At 39.1% G+C, this 19968-nt stretch overlaps 3 protein-coding genes across 3 annotated transcripts; all 3 read right to left on the bottom strand.

The window, feature by feature from the left end:
- Positions 1–63: 63 nt before the first annotated feature.
- cndp2 (carnosine dipeptidase 2) lies at positions 64–6757 on the bottom strand. Its single transcript, XM_046417775.1, has 12 exons — positions 6629–6757; positions 5866–5943; positions 5294–5437; positions 4852–5014; positions 3363–3451; positions 2271–2471; positions 2010–2094; positions 1687–1847; positions 1403–1567; positions 1083–1224; positions 482–629; positions 64–260 (listed from the first exon to the last, which is right to left on the bottom strand). Exons 2-12 carry the CDS (start codon positions 5923–5925, stop codon positions 194–196), a joined length of 1425 nt encoding a protein of 474 aa, XP_046273731.1. The 5' UTR covers positions 5926–5943; positions 6629–6757; the 3' UTR covers positions 64–193.
- Positions 6758–7876: 1119 nt separating this feature from the next.
- On the bottom strand, positions 7877–12058 carry LOC124074877 (zona pellucida sperm-binding protein 4-like). The gene is made up of 12 exons (XM_046418209.1): positions 11829–12058; positions 10583–10897; positions 10365–10489; positions 10050–10230; positions 9757–9879; positions 9467–9639; positions 9183–9280; positions 8817–8965; positions 8499–8676; positions 8285–8420; positions 8030–8104; positions 7877–7946 (listed from the first exon to the last, which is right to left on the bottom strand). Exons 1-12 carry the CDS (start codon positions 12022–12024, stop codon positions 7938–7940), a joined length of 1758 nt encoding a protein of 585 aa, XP_046274165.1. The 5' UTR covers positions 12025–12058; the 3' UTR covers positions 7877–7937.
- A 746-nt stretch (positions 12059–12804) lies between these two features.
- dus3l (dihydrouridine synthase 3-like (S. cerevisiae)) lies at positions 12805–19791 on the bottom strand. The gene is made up of 16 exons (XM_046418076.1): positions 19496–19791; positions 19172–19280; positions 18208–18478; positions 17756–18107; positions 17195–17271; positions 16990–17085; positions 16750–16791; positions 16388–16540; positions 16103–16219; positions 15544–15609; positions 15260–15370; positions 14530–14626; positions 14279–14354; positions 13561–13749; positions 13212–13340; positions 12805–13099 (listed from the first exon to the last, which is right to left on the bottom strand). The coding sequence occupies exons 2-16, from the start codon at positions 19246–19248 to the stop codon at positions 13027–13029; spliced, it is 1926 nt and encodes a 641-aa protein (XP_046274032.1). The 5' UTR covers positions 19249–19280; positions 19496–19791; the 3' UTR covers positions 12805–13026.
- Positions 19792–19968: the final 177 nt, after the last annotated feature.

The raw sequence follows: 19968 nt of genomic DNA, 5'->3' as shown, positions 1-19968 counted from the left end.
TATTATTTCATTTTATTATTGCACATAAAAGGTAAATAAAGGTAATGACAAAAAAGAAATATGCACAGTAACAAAGAAAAACCCTTTTATTATTAGGAGACAGTGTGTATAAAGTTGTTAAATGTGGAGGATAAAATCATGGCTCTGATAGTGAGGATGGACATATTTTGCATTTTCACAGTGAGACAGCAGTTCACTCCAGCTGGGAAACCTCGTGGAAGTACGCACCGAGCATCTTGATCCCCTGAATGTAGTTGGTTCTGAAAATAGACAGATGAAACAGTGATGATCTTTTTCAATTACTATATATGTGGTGATCTTTTGTATAGGTCACTCATAAAGACTGCAAGTTGTTGCATCTCATTTTCAACATTTGGGAGAAACACCTTAACAATAACTTAATCACTCCTTATCACATCTAAATGTTTACAAAGTGATTCAGGCAAAAAATAAGGGAATGATGTCGCGCACTGCGACATACCGGTTGATCTTTTCGTTCTGGGAATGGGCTCCATCATCAGAGGATCCTACAGGGAGCAGCATGACGTTACGACCTGTGGCCTCCTGGAAGGTCAGGGTGACGGGGATGCTTCCACCCTCACGAGTCAGGTCAGGCTCCACACCATAGACTGTGGCGCAGTGAGGAGGAGGAGGTGGAGAAAATGTAAGGAACGGTCAATAAGAGTGAAGGAGGTGAAAAATTAACCACAAATGAAAGCAAAAAATATGTTTTCATCCTTATAATTACCTCCATCTTTAACAACACTCAGATGAAATTTAGGAAACAAAAATGATTACCATCCATCTTAATCTTTTAGTGGTATGTAATAGTCAGTTTTGTGGTTTGAGGGTTTGAGGCAGGCTTTTGTTATCACCGTTTTATAACTTTAGTAGAATCTTTGAAACTGCTGACAGTGACCTCAAGTAACCAGGACATGGTTTCTGCAAAGACACTTTCATCTTTCATCTATTTTCATCACATGGCCTGATAAGTCTGGGGTTAAGTGGGGACATTTTGTTTTGAGTGACCTCATCGTAATCTTGTACATTTCTATCAGTCCTGCACGACTCAGCCCCTGTACCTGTCTTCATGGCCTTTCGGCCAGCCATGTAGTGCGGGTGGTTGAAGTCAGAGACCCAGGCCTTGGCTCCGTGTCCCATGCTCACTTTCAGTTTGTTGGGACTTCCCAGTTCAGCAAACTTCTTCTGCAGGTAATCCATAACCTTGACAATGATGAAAGAAAATATGAGTAAAATCAAATCATCAAGAAGTTTGTGAGGACATTCTGACACCAGAACAGCAACATTTCTGTCACTGAAGGTCAGTGACAGCTTCAGAGTATAATTAAGGTGACTTCCAAATGGCTCACAGTACAATGTGGTTTTAAAATGAAATGTCTACCTGCTTCTCCACAACTTTGGGGTCCATGTCGGGGACAAGGCGGATGGAGAACTTGCCGATGACCTTGCGAGGGATAACAGTCTTGGCCCCTGCTTCAGAGAAAGCTCCCTCGATACCATGAAGAGAAAGAGATGGATATCTCCAGCGGTGCATTAGGATTTGCTCCTACAAGAAAATAATAAAACACCTTAAATTAGGAGGAATTACCACGGTGTAATTCAGATTAGTGAGACAGTTTTTTTAATGTTTGTGTGATGTAAACAACAAAAGAATCAATGTCATGCCTTGGTGTTATGCAGTAGCTGTTTAACTCCAACATCTTTGCAGTATTCATCCAAGTCAAAATCAATTTTCTCATACAGCTTTTTCTCCTCTTCTGTCAGAGGGGCCACGTCGTCATAAATCCCAGGAATCAAAACCTTCCCCCTTTTGTCTACCAGGGAGCCTGTATACAAGAAGACAAACACAAAAACTTAAACTCTCCTATAAATATCTAAAGTGCAGCTCAAACAAACAGAATTGCTACTTAGAGTGTTTTCCTGTAAGACAGCACTCAAATTATTTTAAAAATATTTTTATGTAGTTATCAGTTATCAGATTCACTTGCCCATAAGTGCAATCAAGTCAGTCATGGCTTCATGAACAGAGCCACCAAACACTCCTGAGTGTAGATCTTTGCCACCACACTCCACCTTTAAATTAAAAAAATAAACATCACTGTAATGTGCTCAGTTAGTTCATAAAATTCACAGAATTCTGGAGGACGTTCATGTTATACTGAAACACAGCATTACAGTAGGTTTCTGTTTGCTTTCGTCCTACTTCAGCTGATCGCTGTAGACTTAAACAGCACAACGATCAGACTCACCTCAGCGAAAAAGTAGCAGATTCCTCTCAGACCGTAGGTGATGCAGGGTTTGGTCTTGCCCAGCCAGTAGTTGTCAGAAATGCAGACGTAGTCCACATCTTTCAAGAAGGTGTCTTTTCGTGCAAACACCAGTTCATCCAGTCCCTCAGATCCTGACTCCTCCATCCCCTCAAAGCAGAATTTGATGTTGATGGGAAGCTCCTGCAACATGAAGAGAGACAAGAAAAAAAAATAAATAAAAGTCTGGTGGAATTTTGTATCATCTCCAGGCCACATGCTGCATAATTTTAAAGGTAATTAGGTTGAAAGTCCTACTAAGCATATCCTGTGTCATCGTTATTAGTAGTTTCACTTATCTACAGTTGTTTTAGAGAAATGTAAATTTAATTCAGAACAAGAAGAAGGTGACGTGACTTGGTTTAATCAGTAAGCAACGGCTGGATAAGACATGTAACAAGACAACAGATTTCATTGCAAATTCATTGCATGCAAATGTGCGCATCACGTGTGTGTAACCTTTAAATATCCCATTCACCTTGTATGAATTCCAAACAATGTTTCTTGCCCTGAGATAAAACCAACACACCTCTGTATATTTCCACCACAATTTAGCCAGTACATTTTAATCGGTATTGACATTTCCCATCACTGTTCATCCAAACCCAGTCTGACAACTCATAAATTAGCAAATTTGGGTTATATCTGCAAAGAACATAACCAAAATACTGTCTGTTTGTTCTTATTATCTTAAAATTGCAAAGCTCTGTAACACCATAATCAACTGATACTGGCAGGTTCCACATTTCATGAGCTGTCACTACACAAACACTTGTTAACTGGCGTCCTGGACTTTTTTGGATAATTTAGAGAGGCAGGTTGTCTCAGTGAAAAGGCTAACAAAAGCTTGATTGTGTGGGTGGGAAGACAGCTGCTTAGACACTAAAGCAGCTTCTGCTGGACCAACGGGGAGGTTTTATTAGTTAAAACAGGATGTACTTGCCCCTGAAAACATTTTAAGCTTTTTGTTGTCACAATACCCAGAGAAAGATACTGCGCAATAAGTTAGAGACAAAACAGGAGAAGGAACTTTACCTGCTGGATCTTCTGGTATGCCTCAATGCAGTTAAACCAGGCCAATACAGGACCCTTGTCATCAGTAGAACCTCTTCCATACAGCTTGCCTGCAAAGAGGAAACAGTGTTTTAGTTTGCAGTGCAGGGGCTTTTTTTTGATTGTAGCATCTTTCAGTTTTTCTTGAGGAAAATTACGGTCTCAGGATTTGATTGTGAAATACACTCATGCTGCTTCTCTATTTTTGGGCCTGTTTAGAAATGTACACACATTCCTAAGCACTGACTTATAAGAGTCTCTGGCCATATATGTGTGACAAAACACTGAAATTCATTAATTCATTCCATCTAAAGTTAATGAAACCTTCCACATGATGAAAAGTGGAAGCAGATTTATCGTGTCTGTCAGCAGATTAAGTTCACCTCTTCAGCAACTTAACAGCTGAGTAGTACAACATGACGTAAACAAGAACAGAGCTGAGCAAAAAGGAAAGAGACAGAGGGAAGAGGATGTGGCTACCTTCTATCAGCTGACTGTCACCAGAAAATACACAAGACCATTTGATGTTAGTACTAAAAGTTCCAAAAAAAAGGCCTAATACCTGACTGTCGACCAATCCTGAAAAATAAACTGTAAAAAATGTGTCCTAATAATGTATAATAAAAGACTTGCAGTCAGCTCATCTCCAATGCTTTCTCTGTCAAGTACAACAGCAGATGAGGGAGCTGACCAGCTTAATTAATGCTGCCACATTACACAGAGTTACAGAGGTTCACACACAGCAGTCAAGTCATTGTGCGCAGTCTGACACAAACACACCCTGAGAGATAAAAAATCATTACTATGCAGCATTCCTGATTTTTGTACTTGTTCAGCTTGACCCAAAAGGTTTGCAGATAAGATTAAGAACACAGCACTACCCTAAAACACAGCTGGGCTGGACTTTGGAAATATGCAGCAAACTATGATCTGATCACAAGTACAAAACTGATAAAAGTTCAAAGAGCATTTAAACTTTACATTATGTAATGACAAAAACAACTTCTCACAAAATGAGGAGCCTCATGTGATTTTTTTTATATGATATTGAGGTGTGGATTACATGTGCAGGCCTGTTAATAAATGGCACTGACATTAAATTTTCAGTTTCACTTTGTTACATAACCTGGTCTTGGCTCATTTAAACCACATTTTCTTTTACATGTCCTCTTCGTTTCTGCCATCAGACCCTGTCTGCAGGACATGTTGGTAAATTTTCTGTGAGATTTGATAGTACAAGTGTACAAGTCAAAAAAGAAACTGGTTTAATCATTACATTGAAGACTGTGAGCAGAAACCCTGAACGTTGTCACATCTCATCTCATCTTACCTGCCAAAACAACATTCCAGTCTACTTCAGTAACCTCCAGTACAGCTGCTTTGTTTTGAGCTGGCTAACTTGCCAGATTATATCAAAACTGCTTCAGAATGATCTCCTACCGAACAGAAACTGAAACAGTTCTGCTCTTACCATCTTTCTCAACAAGAGTGAAAGGTTCTGTGTCCCAGCCATCATCAATATTAGCTGGTTGGACATCAAGATGGCCGTAGATACACACGGTCTTCTTGCCCGGGTCTGACCCCAAACGACCGAGGACAATAGGAGGCAGGGGGATCTCCTCTCCAGAGGGAAGCTGCATGAACAACCAAAAACAGCCATCATTTTAGCAAAGTGTAGGGTTACCAAAGGGTGCCCATTCTGATAAATGAAAGCCGGAACTAAATTAACTGAAACGGTTTTTACACAGGGAAAGCGATGAAAAACCAACAAATTATAGTGAAAAGCAAAGGCAGAATTTCACTTTGCAGAGAATCTGTTTCTTTACTATGCATATGACAATAAACACTTTGAATCTTGAATAACACATCAAAAGTCAATACAATAAAACAGCAGCACACTTTCGCACTCTGACCTTCTGTTTGCCGATATCCACCATCTCCACCGTTCCCCCCAGCTTCTCAATGTCCTTGGCTGCCATCTCCATCATCTTCTTGATCTCCCCACGCTTTTCTGGCCAAGCAGACACACTCTGGACTTCCACCCACTCTGCGAGACGCTTGGAAGCAAGACATATTCATATAAACTTTCATGTGGTTGAGGAAAACATTACAGGAGTTTCATACAGCACGTCAAAGTTTAAGAAGTTTCAGGCTCACATTTTGTTTAAGGTTTGTCAGACCTGTAAAGTGGAGTGAGAATGTCTTTGCAAATCAGAGCTCCATAAAGTTTATAACACCAACAGTAAAAATTAAATTTGTGTGTACTATTAATTTAATGTTGTCCACTGGCTCCACATTTATTATATTTGACAGGCACTTCTGCTCCAAGTGAATGAGTCTCAATGCTGCTTAGTATCCAAGATTAACACCACAGTATTTGATAAAGTCAAGACAGACATTTGGCTGTAATTTAATCACCACAATGATCTACTGACCACAATAGCAAGAGGCCACACGGAGTAAATTTCACGCATAATATTCTTACCTGCACATACAGATCCTGATGTTCGTCCACATACTTGAAAAGTGCTGGGAGTTGAGCCATCTTTGCCAGAAACACGGGCTGAGGGTTTAACAGGCAGAATGAAGTCAAAGTCTACTTCAGGTCCCTTGCTGTCTTATGAGAAGACGAAAACCACGCCTTCCAGCAAACCTGCTGACTGCTGCTCTAATAGTGGTTGTCTTCCTGTCATGCATGCACACAAGTGGCCAGTGCCACAAAAGCATATTTAATCGCGGGAAGTTGGTGGCTGACTAGCCTGTATATCTGACTATCTTGTACTTTTATTAATAACATGAAGAAATTAGCAAGGCACAAATTAGCAAGTTTTATCATCATCATCGGAAAGCTCACATCACACCGCTCAAACTGCATGTGTGAACATTTAAAACACCACTTGAACAATATACTATACGCATTTGAACTTCCATTGTAATGTTGATGTGGCTTTTACACTGAAACGAACTATTTTCCCATGTAGCTACATAACTGACTAAACATAATGTGTTGAGTCCAACAACTCTCTGGCGGTGAACAAGTGCAGATTAAAGTGTGCCCCGTCACTTTGCACTTGTACTGAGTGCAAAGGCTGGCCGGGCTAACTAACCTAAATAGCTCCAAAGTTAGCTGCAGCTGTAAAACTTAGCGTTACGCGGGATGATAGCTAGCCTTTTCCTGACGCATATTTCGTTTTTCTAATTTCAAAAACCATTCAAACAAGCTTACCTCTTCACTTATAAGTACTCACTTCGTATTTATAGGCGTACGGCTGATGTCCACGTGACCCTTCTCACCTGACACACGCGCCCTGTGTAAAGCTAACAGAGACAAGACACTTTTGGAAAGCTGTTTGACTACGATCGTGCCGCAAAGAATTGTGGGTGAGCGGCTGATGCTTCGTCACGTTCATCCATTATGGTCCAGAAACATTCTACAGAGGAGAGCGACCCTCTGACAGACATACCCGTATGTACGTATCACCGAGTGTATATTCATCATAAATCAGTGGTATGCAGATACACGATACGCTGAAAGTATGCAGAATAAAACACATAAACAAAAGTGTATCCGTGTGCAATTCTTGAATCAAGACAGGGCTTTTGGTTTTCACGTTCTCCTGTTTTTTTTTTTTTTAAATAATAATAGACATGTGGTGTCAAATTTAACACTTAAAAATATTACTTTATTCAGTGTCCCGAGCAATTCATTTTTTTGTTTACTATGCCAACACGCTGCTCTTATGACAAACATCTTGGGTGTGAGCTGTTCTGTTAATTTTTATAATGTAGGGACACTTTAAATAAAAAATAAATAAATAAAAAGGGACACTTTAAAATAAAAATAATTAACTTTGTAAACACTGAATTGCAGCAGATATCCCATTATCCAGACATAATTGTGTGTTGAGTGTTTGTGTGATGGGTTTCACAAGCAGTCCATGTTTTGTTTTTTTTTGTTTGTTTTTTTTAATTCGTAGAACATGAGCTAATCTTTCCATAAATGCTTCATGCTAAACATTTTCCTGTCATGTTAGCTAAATATATCTTGGATCCTTCATAACCCAATATTGCTTTCAGCATGCATGTGATCTGTATTCTTCTGTGATCTTCTTCAGAGTGTCCATCGTGCCTACAATATCCACTACCAACATCCCTGTACGAAGTTTAAAAAAGAAAAAAAAAGAAAAAAAGTAAAGTAGTAAGTAAACGTAAAGGCAAAACAAATGACCATCCCAATAATTGCAGTGCATTGATGCATCTTTCCAAAAGTCCAGTCTGCTAAACAGTTACCTAGGTGGTAGCACTTCAGAACATGAATTTGATTATTTACACCCACACCAATACTTTGGAAAATGTTTCATTTCAACAGCACACAAAAACTGTATAGGACAGGATTGGTGGTGGGAGACAAAAACTATTTAGCAGATTGACCGCTTATATCCCCTGATTGAATACTTCACATCTAAAATTTAAACAAAACCACCAAGACCCAGTACTGTGTTAAAATGTTCCTTTATTTTCAGCTCATCTTTTTCATAAGTCTTCAGCTGAAAATCCTTATGGTGCCTGGAAGTGCAAAGAAAGAAAAACAAACACTGATTAAACATTTAAACAGGAGGTGGACACAATTTGCAAGATTAGACACTCACCTTTCCATCAAAGCACCGTTCTACACATTCCTTTTCTGCTGGCCTACAAACTTCTGAAGAACACATGAAATAGATCTGCAGGAAGGAAAAAGAAATCATGTGAGAAAATAAATCCTTATACATCATTTGAAAAGTCACTTTCAAAAAAAAAAAAAAAAAAAAAACATTACTGGGTTGTGTTCATTTTAGCCTGCACTTGTTGTATACAACACATTTCTGATGATTTAGGCCCATTGTAGCTCCCTGTATACTCACTTCTTCATTGAGGTACATGTTTGTCTTCTGATCCATGAACTGGAAGGCCTTAACAACAAAGCGCCTCTGGTGACGATTTTGGGGAAGGCCACTCACTTGAAGGATGGACATACTTGGATCATATGGGTTGCCACATCTACAGCAAAACATAACTCATGGATAAGTGAACAGAGGTAAACAATGTTTTAATACACACTGTCTGCATAGGTCTTACCCTTCATAAACAAGCACCAGAGCATTCTTTGCAGAGCGAGGGTAAGCTATACAGTAGTTAACAAGAATTACTGCATCTGGCTTTGGAGACTTCAGACTCAGTTCAAGATACACTGGCTTGCCAAGGAGCAGTCGCAAGGGCTGATTGTTAATGGGCAAGTAGCTTGAATACGTCTGATCTGTTGGGATGAGACAGACGAGGATCAAATTCAGTGAAATCAGCAAACTCTTCCAGTTTGGAAGCTACTCATGTACAATCTTACTCACTACAAAGGGAGAGGGGAAAAGAAAAAAAAAAAAAAAAAAAAAGATACTGGACCTTTCGCAATTCTCAACTGAACACCATATAAGCCACTGGTACTGACTTCTGATGGCAAGCCGTCAGGTGGGATCTTGACCATGTAGCCAACACTGGCCAATGACTGCTGAGCGCTGCCTGATTTGCTGTAGCGGCATTCAACCAAGAACCTAAAAACGACAGGGGTTAATGACAGTGTGTTGCTTTCTTTTTTTTTCCCCTCCAGTGTTATCTGCACTTGCATGTATTGCCAAGTTTAAAGCAAAACATGTAAATCTACTGCAGGACCATATCATTTAGTTAGTAGAACCACCAATAGTCCCATGATAAACATGTTTGGGTAGAATTGTGCCTATAGAGTAAAGTTGTGCTGCATAACCCACTAACCTGAGTGGATCACTCCTTGTAATTATACCATATTTGAGGTTCAGAGCTTGGACAACAGTCTGAACTTCAGCCAGGTATATCTTTGTCTCACCGATTTCCTATCAAGAAATCATGCTTAATCAAGTTTCAGGCCTGAACCAGGTGCAACTTTACAACCTGGCATCACTCCAAGTACCATTTTAGCTTCACGCATCAGTTAACTCTTGTGCAAACAAAATGAAAGTGCAATGTTTCAGAAAAAAAAAAAATAAAAAAATAAAAGTCAAGCAGAGGGAACAACTTACATAAGTACGAGTTCCACATTCTGTAACTTTGAACTTAAAGATGGCAACCTTGTCATTAACAATGACTGGTTTACAGTTTGGACTCCCAGGAATAACAAGCTTCATGGGGTCCACAGGGATGGATGCGGAGTTGTAGCGAATGGCAAAGACAAAGTGCTGATCTCCAGTGCACTCTAAAATGAGAAGAGAAGCGAAAATAAATACATTTGCTCCTGAAAAGTCACTTGAAATATAGTTTTCTTTTACGGAAAAAGATTTTAAAATACCACATTGCTAAAAAGAAGCCTTACCATCCAGTGGGTAGTAGCAGGCAGATGTAGTAGAATCCACACAGCATCCCATCTTCTCACAGTCTGTGGAAGACATTCCTGATGTACCACAAGGCACCCGCTCCCCCGTGATTACAGCACAATCTGAAAAGACAGTTTTTAATCACCCACTATTCAGCACAAAAAAAAAAAAAAAAAATATATATATATATATATATATATATATATATATATATATATATATATATATATATATATATATATATATAACTACCATTCAACCTTTAGCTCATTTATCATAAGCTTGCACTCACTTTGTGCCTTGGATGGTGGTGGTGCAGTAGTCGGGTTCGCGCACTTTGATGTGGGTTGGACACTGGAGCGAGGGAACAGGCCAAGGTCAGACTTCTCTTTCTTTGCATCACAAGATGCGGTAGAAACTTTTGTCTCTCCAAACTCATCGACGTACAACAACCGCACGCTGTAGACATAAGTCTGCAATTTACACAGGAAGAGCTTTTGGCTAAGATATGAACCAAGTCATTCAAGTTGAACAAAATATCGTTAGGTACAATTACATTCATCTTAGGATTTACAGCACCAAAGAAATTACTTTACAGCACACTTACATTACACTTGGCTTCAAATTTCACTTTGCACCCTGTGAAAGGTATAGTCAGTGTGTTCTGCAAGGTATTGATCTCATAACCACAAGACGCTGGTGCATCAATGACAGACAGCAGATCCGATGAACCTGGAGAGGAAAAAATAAATCCTGGTAAAATGACATTCAGCCAAGACTTGATTTCAAATTAGCAGGAAAAAAAAAATCCACATAAGCACATACCCAAAGCTTTGACTTCACTTAATTGACCTTTTGGCAGAGTTATTTGGAAGTCAACTTCACTGCAAACCACATTTAGCTCAGAAGAACTTTGACTGGTTCTGCTGGCCCAGCTCCTTGGAGGGGCATCTACAAATTCTATATGGAATCCACCATCAGGACCACTGGCCCAGTTTCTTGGACCAGAGTCCCCTGCATCCACTTGGAATCCATGGTTAGCAAAAGCGTTGAAGTCATCACTGGTGGCAGCACCTTCAACATCAGGAATGGCATCCTCAGTAACTGGATCTTGACCGTCATCATAGTCACTGCTGTCACCTGGAAGGTAAAGTGTTGTTGTCACTGGTGACTGCAGTGAAAAGTTTAAGCCGCTTCATGCAAAAGTTCAGCAACAGTCCAGCCAAATAGTTTCCTTGCCAACTATTTGTATTAATTTCTTCTGATCTTTGACTAAGTAGTTGCTAATGGACAAGTGTGACTGCAGAGAGTCAACGTCACTGAATTCAAGTAAAATTAAACGTTGTAGAAAAACAAACGTTCCAAAGTTTGACTAAAGCGAGCTCACACGTTCCTATCTGGATCGGAAAAGATCATCATCAGACTGAGCTTCTGCAAGCGTCATCCATGTTTTGATATAATGGAAATGTTCTTACCCATCTGAACATTGTTTTTTTTTGTTTTTTAATTGTTCAACTACATAGTTATTTTTAAGATATTAGTTTGATAAAAGCAAATACAGTCTAACCACAGTCAAAGTAAGGGCAAAGCGATGTCTGCTTGAAGATCAGCTAAATTTAAACATTTTAGTGAGGTAGGTTAAAGGCAGACTATGTAACAACTACAGGGCAATGGCAAATATTAAAATCTAATAGCAGCACTCCGTAAATGAGTAAAACAGTTAGCATTACATAGAAATATCCATCTAAAGTCTGCTAACATCAACCACATTTATTGGTCACACCAGATCAAGTATGGCTGCAGCTGCTGATACCCACGAAAATCGTTTGAGAAATTGTGTATTTTATTCCTTATTAATTCAACTTTTCACTTGTAACAAGATGAAACAGCAATTTCTCACTTACGTTACACGGTGTCAACTTTCTTACATTGACATCAAAGTACAGACAGGAACACACTTTTGAATTTGGTGGAGCAGTCGTCTCTGTACAATATCAAGTTAATGAGGGTGAAGACATGGAGAAACACACCTGCAGTAAGTTTCTGAATACTAAGCGCTTCGGTAGTTTACCTGGCGGTGTAACGACTTGTGGTTTACTCCACAGCCCCGTCTCATATAAACGAATAAACTGAGTTTCGTTAATCGGCTCCCATCCCCGGACTGAAACCAGCAGCAGAGTCCCACTCAAGGCCACCAGCAATAACTCAACGCTGATCCCAGCCATGGATCCACGTGAAAGCCCTTTAGCTACTGCTCTACACCGCATACCTGCCGCATCCCCTCTGTATACTACAAGAAATGATTTGGAATAAATTGCTTGCACCTGGTAGCTGCTAATTGGCGCCAGCTACGCAGTTAAGGTCACACCTGTGTGAATGAGCAACGCCTATTTGCTGTAAGTGAAATGGAAAGAAGAGACAAGTTAATTTAAAATAAATGTATTATTTGTGGCCACGCAAAATACAAATTAAGTTAAATCAGTAGGCATACAGTATGTGCAATTTGTTTAAACGCGAAATAGTGGCATATTTTGAAGTATAACTGCAGTCTATTTTCCAGACGTAATTTTAGAATAAACAAAAATGTAGCTTTGTATATTTCCAGCTTTTCTCTATTTTGGTGCAGACATGTTATAATTGTAAAAGAAAACCTTATTGGATTTTATACCTTTTAATCAACACTGGGTGCTCCTTCAGGTGCTGTGTTATATTTTCCATCTGTAGTCATCCACATATACAGTATATCAGCATCTTTAAACAAAATATTTGAAACATATTGCAAGCTTCATACAGAGTATATCACACATATGTACTGCTTAACATCTCACACCTGTATCAAATAAACTTGTGAATCAGTGTGTATGGAGTGTCATTAACATTTTACATCCACTGAAAAAAACTCTGTTTAAACTATCTTTTTTACTCCAATTTCCTAAAGAAAAGCTGAACATCTATGTAATATCAGTTTATAAAATTATTTCATAATTATAAATTAGAAGTCAAACATTTTTCTTTAACGAGCAGAAATGATGTAAAAGACAATTGCATTTAGTGTGGCAAAAGAATTTATTGCATATATTTCAAATGCACAGACAACCATGTATTGTACTAATGCACCATAATTCAAAATTAACAGAATACTCAACAGTCTTTCATCATTTAAAACACAATAGATTTTCTCTCTGTAAATCTTATTCTCTAAACCAATAAAAAAACAAGCAGCTAAAAACAAAAAGCCTGGATGTTCTTTCAGTAGTCAAAAACAAAAATCACTTGTAAGCATTGGCTTTATGTTTGGGCAAAAAGTTGAAATTCTTCGGTACAGGTCCAAGTAGCATTTCACTGCAGAGAGGGCAAAGTAAAAGAGGTTGTAATAAATAAATTCAACAGTTAATTTTAATGTTCCTTGATTTTGAAAGATGTTTCATGACAACTTTGATGATTTTCTCCTTACCTAATCCTGACCCAGTCCCCAACATTTTGACTGGCCATTAGTGACTCCAGATAGTTTCTGCCCATGTAGTACGGAGGTCGTTCGTTGATCTTCTGAGGCACTCGCTCCAACAGACCCACTGGAATATACCTGAGAGACAGAGATGGAGGGGAAAAGTGAAATATAATCTTTTTTTTTTTTTTTTTTTGGGGGGGGGGGGGGGGGGGGGGGTGTTGGCCAAATTTACTGAGAGATAACAGAACAGCATCTCATCTTCCCTACCACAGATAGACTTTTCTAACACAAGAACTGACAAACTGAAACTTATATTATAACTTATAAAATATTCATCATGCATGCTGTTGCCTACCTGCACATGAAGGAGAGCCACTCCAGCATGAAGTTGCGGGTTTTTTCCACACCTTGGGTGTCAGATCCCCAGTGCTCAAGACCAAAGTTGGTGAAATCCCTGAGAACGTCCAGTCGCTCATTGGACGAAATGTCCCAGTGTCTGCTCTCCTTTATTTCAGTGAAGATCCAGGGCTTAATGAGGGCACCTCTGAAGAGAGTCAACCATAAAAAAGTTTACACAAGAAAAATACAGTTGAAATGAACTGCAAATTAGCTGTATATGTCAGACTAAAGGAATTTTAAAATTTCTGAAATTATGTACGGGATTTTCAGAAATTTAAAGTGAGTTACAAAAGGGCAAATTTGAGGAGCGCTTAGCAGTAGCTTCTGGACAAATAAAAAGCTGAATTTACTACAGATTCTGCTCTGATCCTAAGCTGTTTACTGGTGGGAGGAGAGCTCAGTGTATTTTTTAAACTTTTAAGGTTAAAAGGTAGATTTATCTGCACCCTCGCTTCTCACAGTCTGCAGGACGGAGCTGCAGGGGTGCTAACCTGCACTGCTGGGTGTTTATACTGTAATTAGTCTCTTTGTCCATGCTGACTGCTGATTGGTGGTTAGACCTTATTGTACCTTATTGTGTGGGTGTGAATGGAGCACCATGTAATTTCTTGACATTCATATTATATATATACATATTAGTCTACACTGTGGGCAATCACTGAAATGGCACCAACCGTGCAATCATAATACCAGACACTCCAGTTTCTCTGGCTTTCATAGCATCTTCATACGACAGGATGTCTCCATTACCTGGGACAATAAACATGGGTCACCTTAGTTCATCTCTTCACCAGCAATAAATTTCCAATGTCGAAATTTCCAAATTGTACAAATGGATGTTTTTAGAGGACATTAGAGGAGGTTGTCTTTGTCTAACATTTTGATCTGTTCTGCACTATACTGCAGTCTTTACAAATATACATACCAAAAAGTGGAACAGGATTGGTCAGCTTGGAGCAGGTGGTGATGTAGTCCCAGTCAGCTAATTTAGTGTAGCGTTGCTCTCTCGATCTGCCATGCAACTGTAATAAAACAACAGCATTGTGGTTTGTCATCCTTTGTTAACGCTGACACCACAACTCATTTAGAATCGCAACACGAAAAAAATAGAGGAAAACAGATCAAGTGTGGCAGATAAAAACAAAGCACTTGAAAACATCTCAAGAATGAAACATCATCATATGACAGGAACATGGATTTAATGAAGAGAAAAACAAAACACTAAATTGGTTGCACTTTCTTTGCCATTCTTGTGCGACTGGCTTGCCAACAGCTTTAGCATGTGAGCGTAGCCTTGTGGAAGACAATGTGCAATAAGGACACAGGCAGAGGGGACGCCAGTAGGCAGGTACGCAGGACAGGCAGGTAATCTGCTGTGTCATTTCATTTGGACTGAATGGAATGATTGGACAAGCTTACTACAGGGCTATAACAGCCACAGAGACAGGACTTTTGTTCTCTTGTTTTTTTTCAGAACATTTGATTTATTGATTGCTGTGCTGGATGTTAAGAGATCTTCCAGAAATATCATAAAAAATGCTTCTCTTTAGTTTTTAGCAAACAACCAGTGTAGAAGCGGTCTCAGACTGGAAAAATCCATGTCTCTTTTCATCTCTTATCACATTTGTTGTTGTTACTCAGACTGCAAGGCTTACGGTGATCATTGAGACGCCCCATTTCTTCATCTCAGGGATGAGTTTGTGTGCTATGTTGCTCTTCTCCTGAACACCAGTGCGGATCTTGACTGTCAAAGGGACATCAAGGACCTTCAGGCAAAAAAAAGTCACAGAAAGAAAATAAAGTTTGCATGGTTTAGTTATATTTTTGCCTTGTTTTGAATCAGTACTTGTTTCCTTCTCATCTAAAACAGCCAAATCTAAATGATTGAATCATTAAAAAACAATAGATATAATGCTTCTGCAACAAGGGCCACACTTACATAGTTCATTCCTTTGATAATCTGTTCAAATTTTCTGGTGCGTGTCATCAAGCCACAGCCTCCACCCTGATGAGGCAAAGCAAACAAACACCATCTGTCAGAGAGTGTCATTCTGATGTTAAATATTTCCTGCCAAATACCACTGTGTGCTTTATACACTGTCATAAAACACAAATGTCTAAACCTGTAAAGCTCTCACTCATACTGCGCCATATTAGTTCATTTTTACCAGGCTTCTCTTATTTACCTGCAAGCTTATCTATTTTGTTTAATTCCATATCAACCACTGCGGAAAAACAAGGTTTTATTGTCTGTGACTTCACCAGAGTTTTCGAGAAACATTTTTGAAGCTTTTACTTGAGTTAAAAACAGAGAGAGAGCGCTTTACAGTGGATCCTAATTTGATCACAAAGGGCAGAGAAAGGTTGGGAAATACTGGTTTAAAAAGGAAATCTCACATGCTACAATTTATACTAAAGGGACAAAAAGTGTAAAGGAGTGAACACAACAGTGGAACTTTATTTAAATCTGAATGGATTTGGGTTGATCGTGGATTTACCTTCTTGTAGACCAGGTCAATAGGGCATCCAGAGTTAATGTCCACAAAGTCAACATCGATGTAGTTGTTGATGAGCTCTGCACACCTCGTCATGGTGTCAGGAAAGCAGCCCTCCAACTGGAGACACAATTTGGACTTCAGAACTGAGGTCATCATCAAACAGCTGCTCTTCACGGAAAAATAAACACTGCACAAGTCCACCAGTTGTGTTTACAACAACATAAACAGAGTCATTTAACTACTCTGAGGAGTTCTGAAAGTCTCAATAGTCTATGATGAAATCACCTGGACGCCAAAGACATCTTCACTTTCATGTCTCTTCAGGAGGGCCCACTCTGACTGCTGCCCTTGCAACAGGTTTGTACACATGGCCATCTCCCCGCAGGTGATGTCTGCTCCAAAGCGCTTGCACACACGACGGAAAGGCAGATTTCCACACTGAGGAAAGAGACGGAGTCATTTAGTCAGATCAACATGTCATTTATAGGTCAGAATTTGATGTAACTTGGTATGTTGCTGGTTAGGCAAGATAAGTCAAGTCTTGTGTAAAATGACAACAACAGTTATTTGACTGACAGCATTTAGACATACAACTACATTAAAAAGACATCATACTTTAGCACCCAATTCAGTCTGGTAGCACTCACAGTTGTTAAAGGAGCAAGATAGAGCTTGTCTTGAAAGTCCACCTTGAACACAAAGAAAAGTACTCTTTCAGTATTAACGCAACACCACTAGTGCAAATATTTAATTTATGCAAATATTCTCTTAAATATGTATCAGCATCAAGTGTCCTTTATTAATCTCATTTATTTAGCAATATAAGTGATTACAAGATATCCTTGAGTTCTTTGAAAAAAGACACCAAGTTATTTTGGAAGATGTACCTGTTTCTTTTCACATGGGCGCAGCTTGATAACATCTACATCAGTCAGTGGGCCAACAGTCTTCACTGGAGGCTCTTTATCTGGGCTGGCCTGTGGCTGATCCCAAAGCAAAAAAGTAAAAAAGTACTTGAAAAAGCACCAAGCAACCCATATGTACGTTTATATACAGATAAGAAATAGTGCACTGAGTAGTAGAAGTTTGTACCTGTGCTTCTGCTATAGAAGACACATGCTGCTCTCCTCCTGTTGGATCTGCACATACTTCAGCTGCACAAGCAACACCTACGTATGTCAAGCCTAAGTTATTATACAATATATATACACAATATATACAATATGCAATATTATACAATTTAAATCTACTCAGATTTCACATTTTAAACAAAGACACATTTATTAAATATGTTGGAAGACATATAAATATTGTTGTAAATATTGTCACCCCTGACACTGTTTATATCTTTTATTCTGGTTGTTTTTATATATATATATATATATAGTGTTGTTTTATATTTATTAGTTACGTATTTTGTAGGTTATTGGGCTTATACCGGGACCAGGAAAACTAATTTCATTCCACCTCAAGTTCTACATGTGTGAAATGACAATAAAGCTCCTTGAATCCTTGAATTACGAGACTATGACTGACGGCTAAAGAAGAAGCTGACACACTGGCAAAATACTAACAATATACCTGAAGGACATTTGCATTGCCATTACATGCTGCATGTGGTTTCTCTATCTTAAACCATTTTAGACAGCTTACCATTCCCTTGCTGATCTCTCTTGACTTCGGTGTTTGAAAGTGTTTTGAGGTACTCTGTTGACTTCTTGAAGGAGACTGAACGCTTCCTTAGGCGATTCTGGAGGTCTTTACTCAGGCTGTTCTTCACTGTGCTCCTGCCCTCGCAGGCCTTAACTAATTCTAGGTTCTCCATGGTTTTGAAATCAGGTGTGGTGTGTGCCTTGGCAAAGCGGCAGGAGAGACCATAAGTACACTTTCCAAATGTGTCATAGAGGTAGCAGCTTTCCCCAATGTCAGCTGGCTTCATGGTCATGTACTCAGCAACGTCATGGTAAAAGTGGCATTTGTCTCCAAAGGAGCATTCTGCATTGCCCTGCAAGAATGGCAAAAGTCATGACAGTAGCTATTAGCTGATATATCAATTAATGGGCATTGCACATAGCATTTGTCAACGAATGGAAACATTTTAATACCCGAATGATTGAGAGACACAGTCGTTTTTCATCATAGGTGGTAGGTTTTGTGTGTGGTCTTGACTTATTCTGTCCCCGAAGTCGTTTACCATCTGGTTTTCCCACTTTACTTCTTTCTTCAGGCTCCAGTTTGAGCTTTTTAGCATCAGGTTCCTCAGCAGACGTCTCCTTGGTCTCCTCAACTTCGTCATTTTCCCCTTCCTTTTCTCCCTTCAATCTCTGCCACTCAGAGTCTACGAACCCATGAAATTTTTCTTTTGTTGTTAAGAATCTGAAAATATGAAAAGAAATGTAATCATCCTGTTAATTTGGTCATGTAACAACCAGACTTACATCCTGTGAAATGGTGCCCTTCCCTCAGTTTAAATTCACGCGTTACAATTTATGTGGTAGACTTCACATGTACTTTTACAGCACCATACTCTAGGAAAGTATGTCACTACTATTATTTGTCACAAGAGGAAAGAGTAAGAGTTGATTCAATTTTTTTCCATATTTGCTCACATGTATTATTCACTTAGAGGTAAAGTTACAATAGGGGTTATAGATACAGACTATCCAGTTCCAGGCTGGGCAACATTGGTCCATACTCAAGTCCAGAATCTTAAGAAGTGCTTTCACTATAGCTGCTAAGAGTGCTTTCTGTTGGTTATGGAGGTATGCTAGTCTCCTGCAAAACATGTAGATTATTCTGTGTGGGTTGCAAGATGCAAGCATGAGAACAAGAGATAGACTGGATATGTGCTGGATTGTCAGTGTTATGAAGAAGGTAAAAAGTCTGAGGATCCTGATCCGGATGAGCCTAATGAAGACCACAGACAATAAACACCAATAAAGTTTTGGTCGCTTCAGAAAAGATGGTAAGATTACCGTCACATCATCTGTCTGAATCTAGATTTCGCCACCAAACACACAAACACTTCGGACAACATTTGACAATGTTTGCGGAAGGCTTGGTACTTACTGTGGTTTGATGGCAGCTTCACCCTTTATATAAACGTATGTCCTCTCTTCAACAATTTCTTCCGCCGCTTTTTCCATCGCACCTCTGCAGACTTTCCCCAGTCCTTTTCCTGACACATGTCCATACGTTAGCCATTCATTCTGAATTTAGCTAGCTTGCTGCTCAACAGAAGAGTTACCGATTATGTCTTATTACTGGGCTACGAGTACAGCAAAGGCACTGTGTACTGCATATTTAACAGTAAGTTCATTTGCCGTGATACGTAAGTTAGCTACTAACTATTTTCCAAATAAGTTGCATGTCTAATTAATCCAAGTCACTTACCTGTTATTAGTAGAGTTGTCAAAGTAAACAGTTACTGCTTGCTGAAAGAGAATATACTTAAACCTGCTAACAAGCTAACGGCTAACGTAACGACTATTTACACAATCAGTTACCGGTTAGCAAATACATTTAAAGAGACTAAAAGTCTCGTCGGGAGTAAAGCTAAACTGACAACGTTAGAGTTAATTTCGATCATATACTCTCACACTCTTCCACAACTGCGGGCCAACAGCGTGAGGAAGCGATTGAACGACACTTTGGAAAGGTCCGTAGTGTATACTGACGGAAGATCTTTGGTTCCGGATACGTTTTGCCCTAAACTTATTTAAAACTAATATTTCAAAAATTTCAGTTGAGCTCTCTTGACCAGCGATTGAACTTCATATCAATTTCACGAATGATTACCCCTATTTGAAATTTATTATATGAATACAAATCCATCTTTTGTATTGCTGAAAAAAAATATGAGTAGT

This window comes from Scatophagus argus, chromosome 17, assembly GCF_020382885.2.
Source record: "Scatophagus argus isolate fScaArg1 chromosome 17, fScaArg1.pri, whole genome shotgun sequence".
Taxonomy (NCBI): Eukaryota; Metazoa; Chordata; class Actinopteri; family Scatophagidae; genus Scatophagus; species Scatophagus argus.
Note: the sequence above shows the minus strand (reverse complement) of the source record. Positions and strands in the feature narration are given on the sequence as shown.

What these genes read in the sequence shown, in the direction of transcription:
- dus3l (XM_046418076.1), bottom strand. Translation starts at nt 19,248, where the DNA reads ATGGAAAAAGCGGCGGAAGAAATTGTTGAAGAGAGGACATACGTTTAT. An exon ending in AAGATGTCTTTGGCGTCCAG is followed by an intron (nt 16,220 to 16,387) that starts GTGATTTCATCA and finishes TTGTGTCTCCAG; the next exon opens with TTGGAGGGCTGCTTTCCTGA. An exon ending in TCTGGTATTATGATTGCACG is followed by an intron (nt 13,750 to 14,278) that starts GTTGGTGCCATT and finishes GACTCTCTTCAG; the next exon opens with AGGTGCCCTCATTAAGCCCT.
- LOC124074877 (XM_046418209.1), bottom strand. Translation starts at nt 12,024, where the DNA reads ATGCGGTGTAGAGCAGTAGCTAAAGGGCTTTCACGTGGATCCATGGCT. An exon ending in ACAAGTCGTTACACCGCCAG is followed by an intron (nt 10,898 to 11,828) that starts GTAAACTACCGA and finishes TTTACCTTCCAG; the next exon opens with GTGACAGCAGTGACTATGAT. An exon ending in TCAGTTGAGAATTGCGAAAG is followed by an intron (nt 8,677 to 8,816) that starts GTCCAGTATCTT and finishes TCATCCCAACAG; the next exon opens with ATCAGACGTATTCAAGCTAC.
- cndp2 (XM_046417775.1), bottom strand. Translation starts at nt 5,925, where the DNA reads ATGGCTCAACTCCCAGCACTTTTCAAGTATGTGGACGAACATCAGGAT. An exon ending in TCTGCTACTTTTTCGCTGAG is followed by an intron (nt 2,095 to 2,270) that starts GTGAGTCTGATC and finishes TTTAATTTAAAG; the next exon opens with GTGGAGTGTGGTGGCAAAGA. An exon ending in CCAAAGTTGTGGAGAAGCAG is followed by an intron (nt 1,225 to 1,402) that starts GTAGACATTTCA and finishes ATCATTGTCAAG; the next exon opens with GTTATGGATTACCTGCAGAA.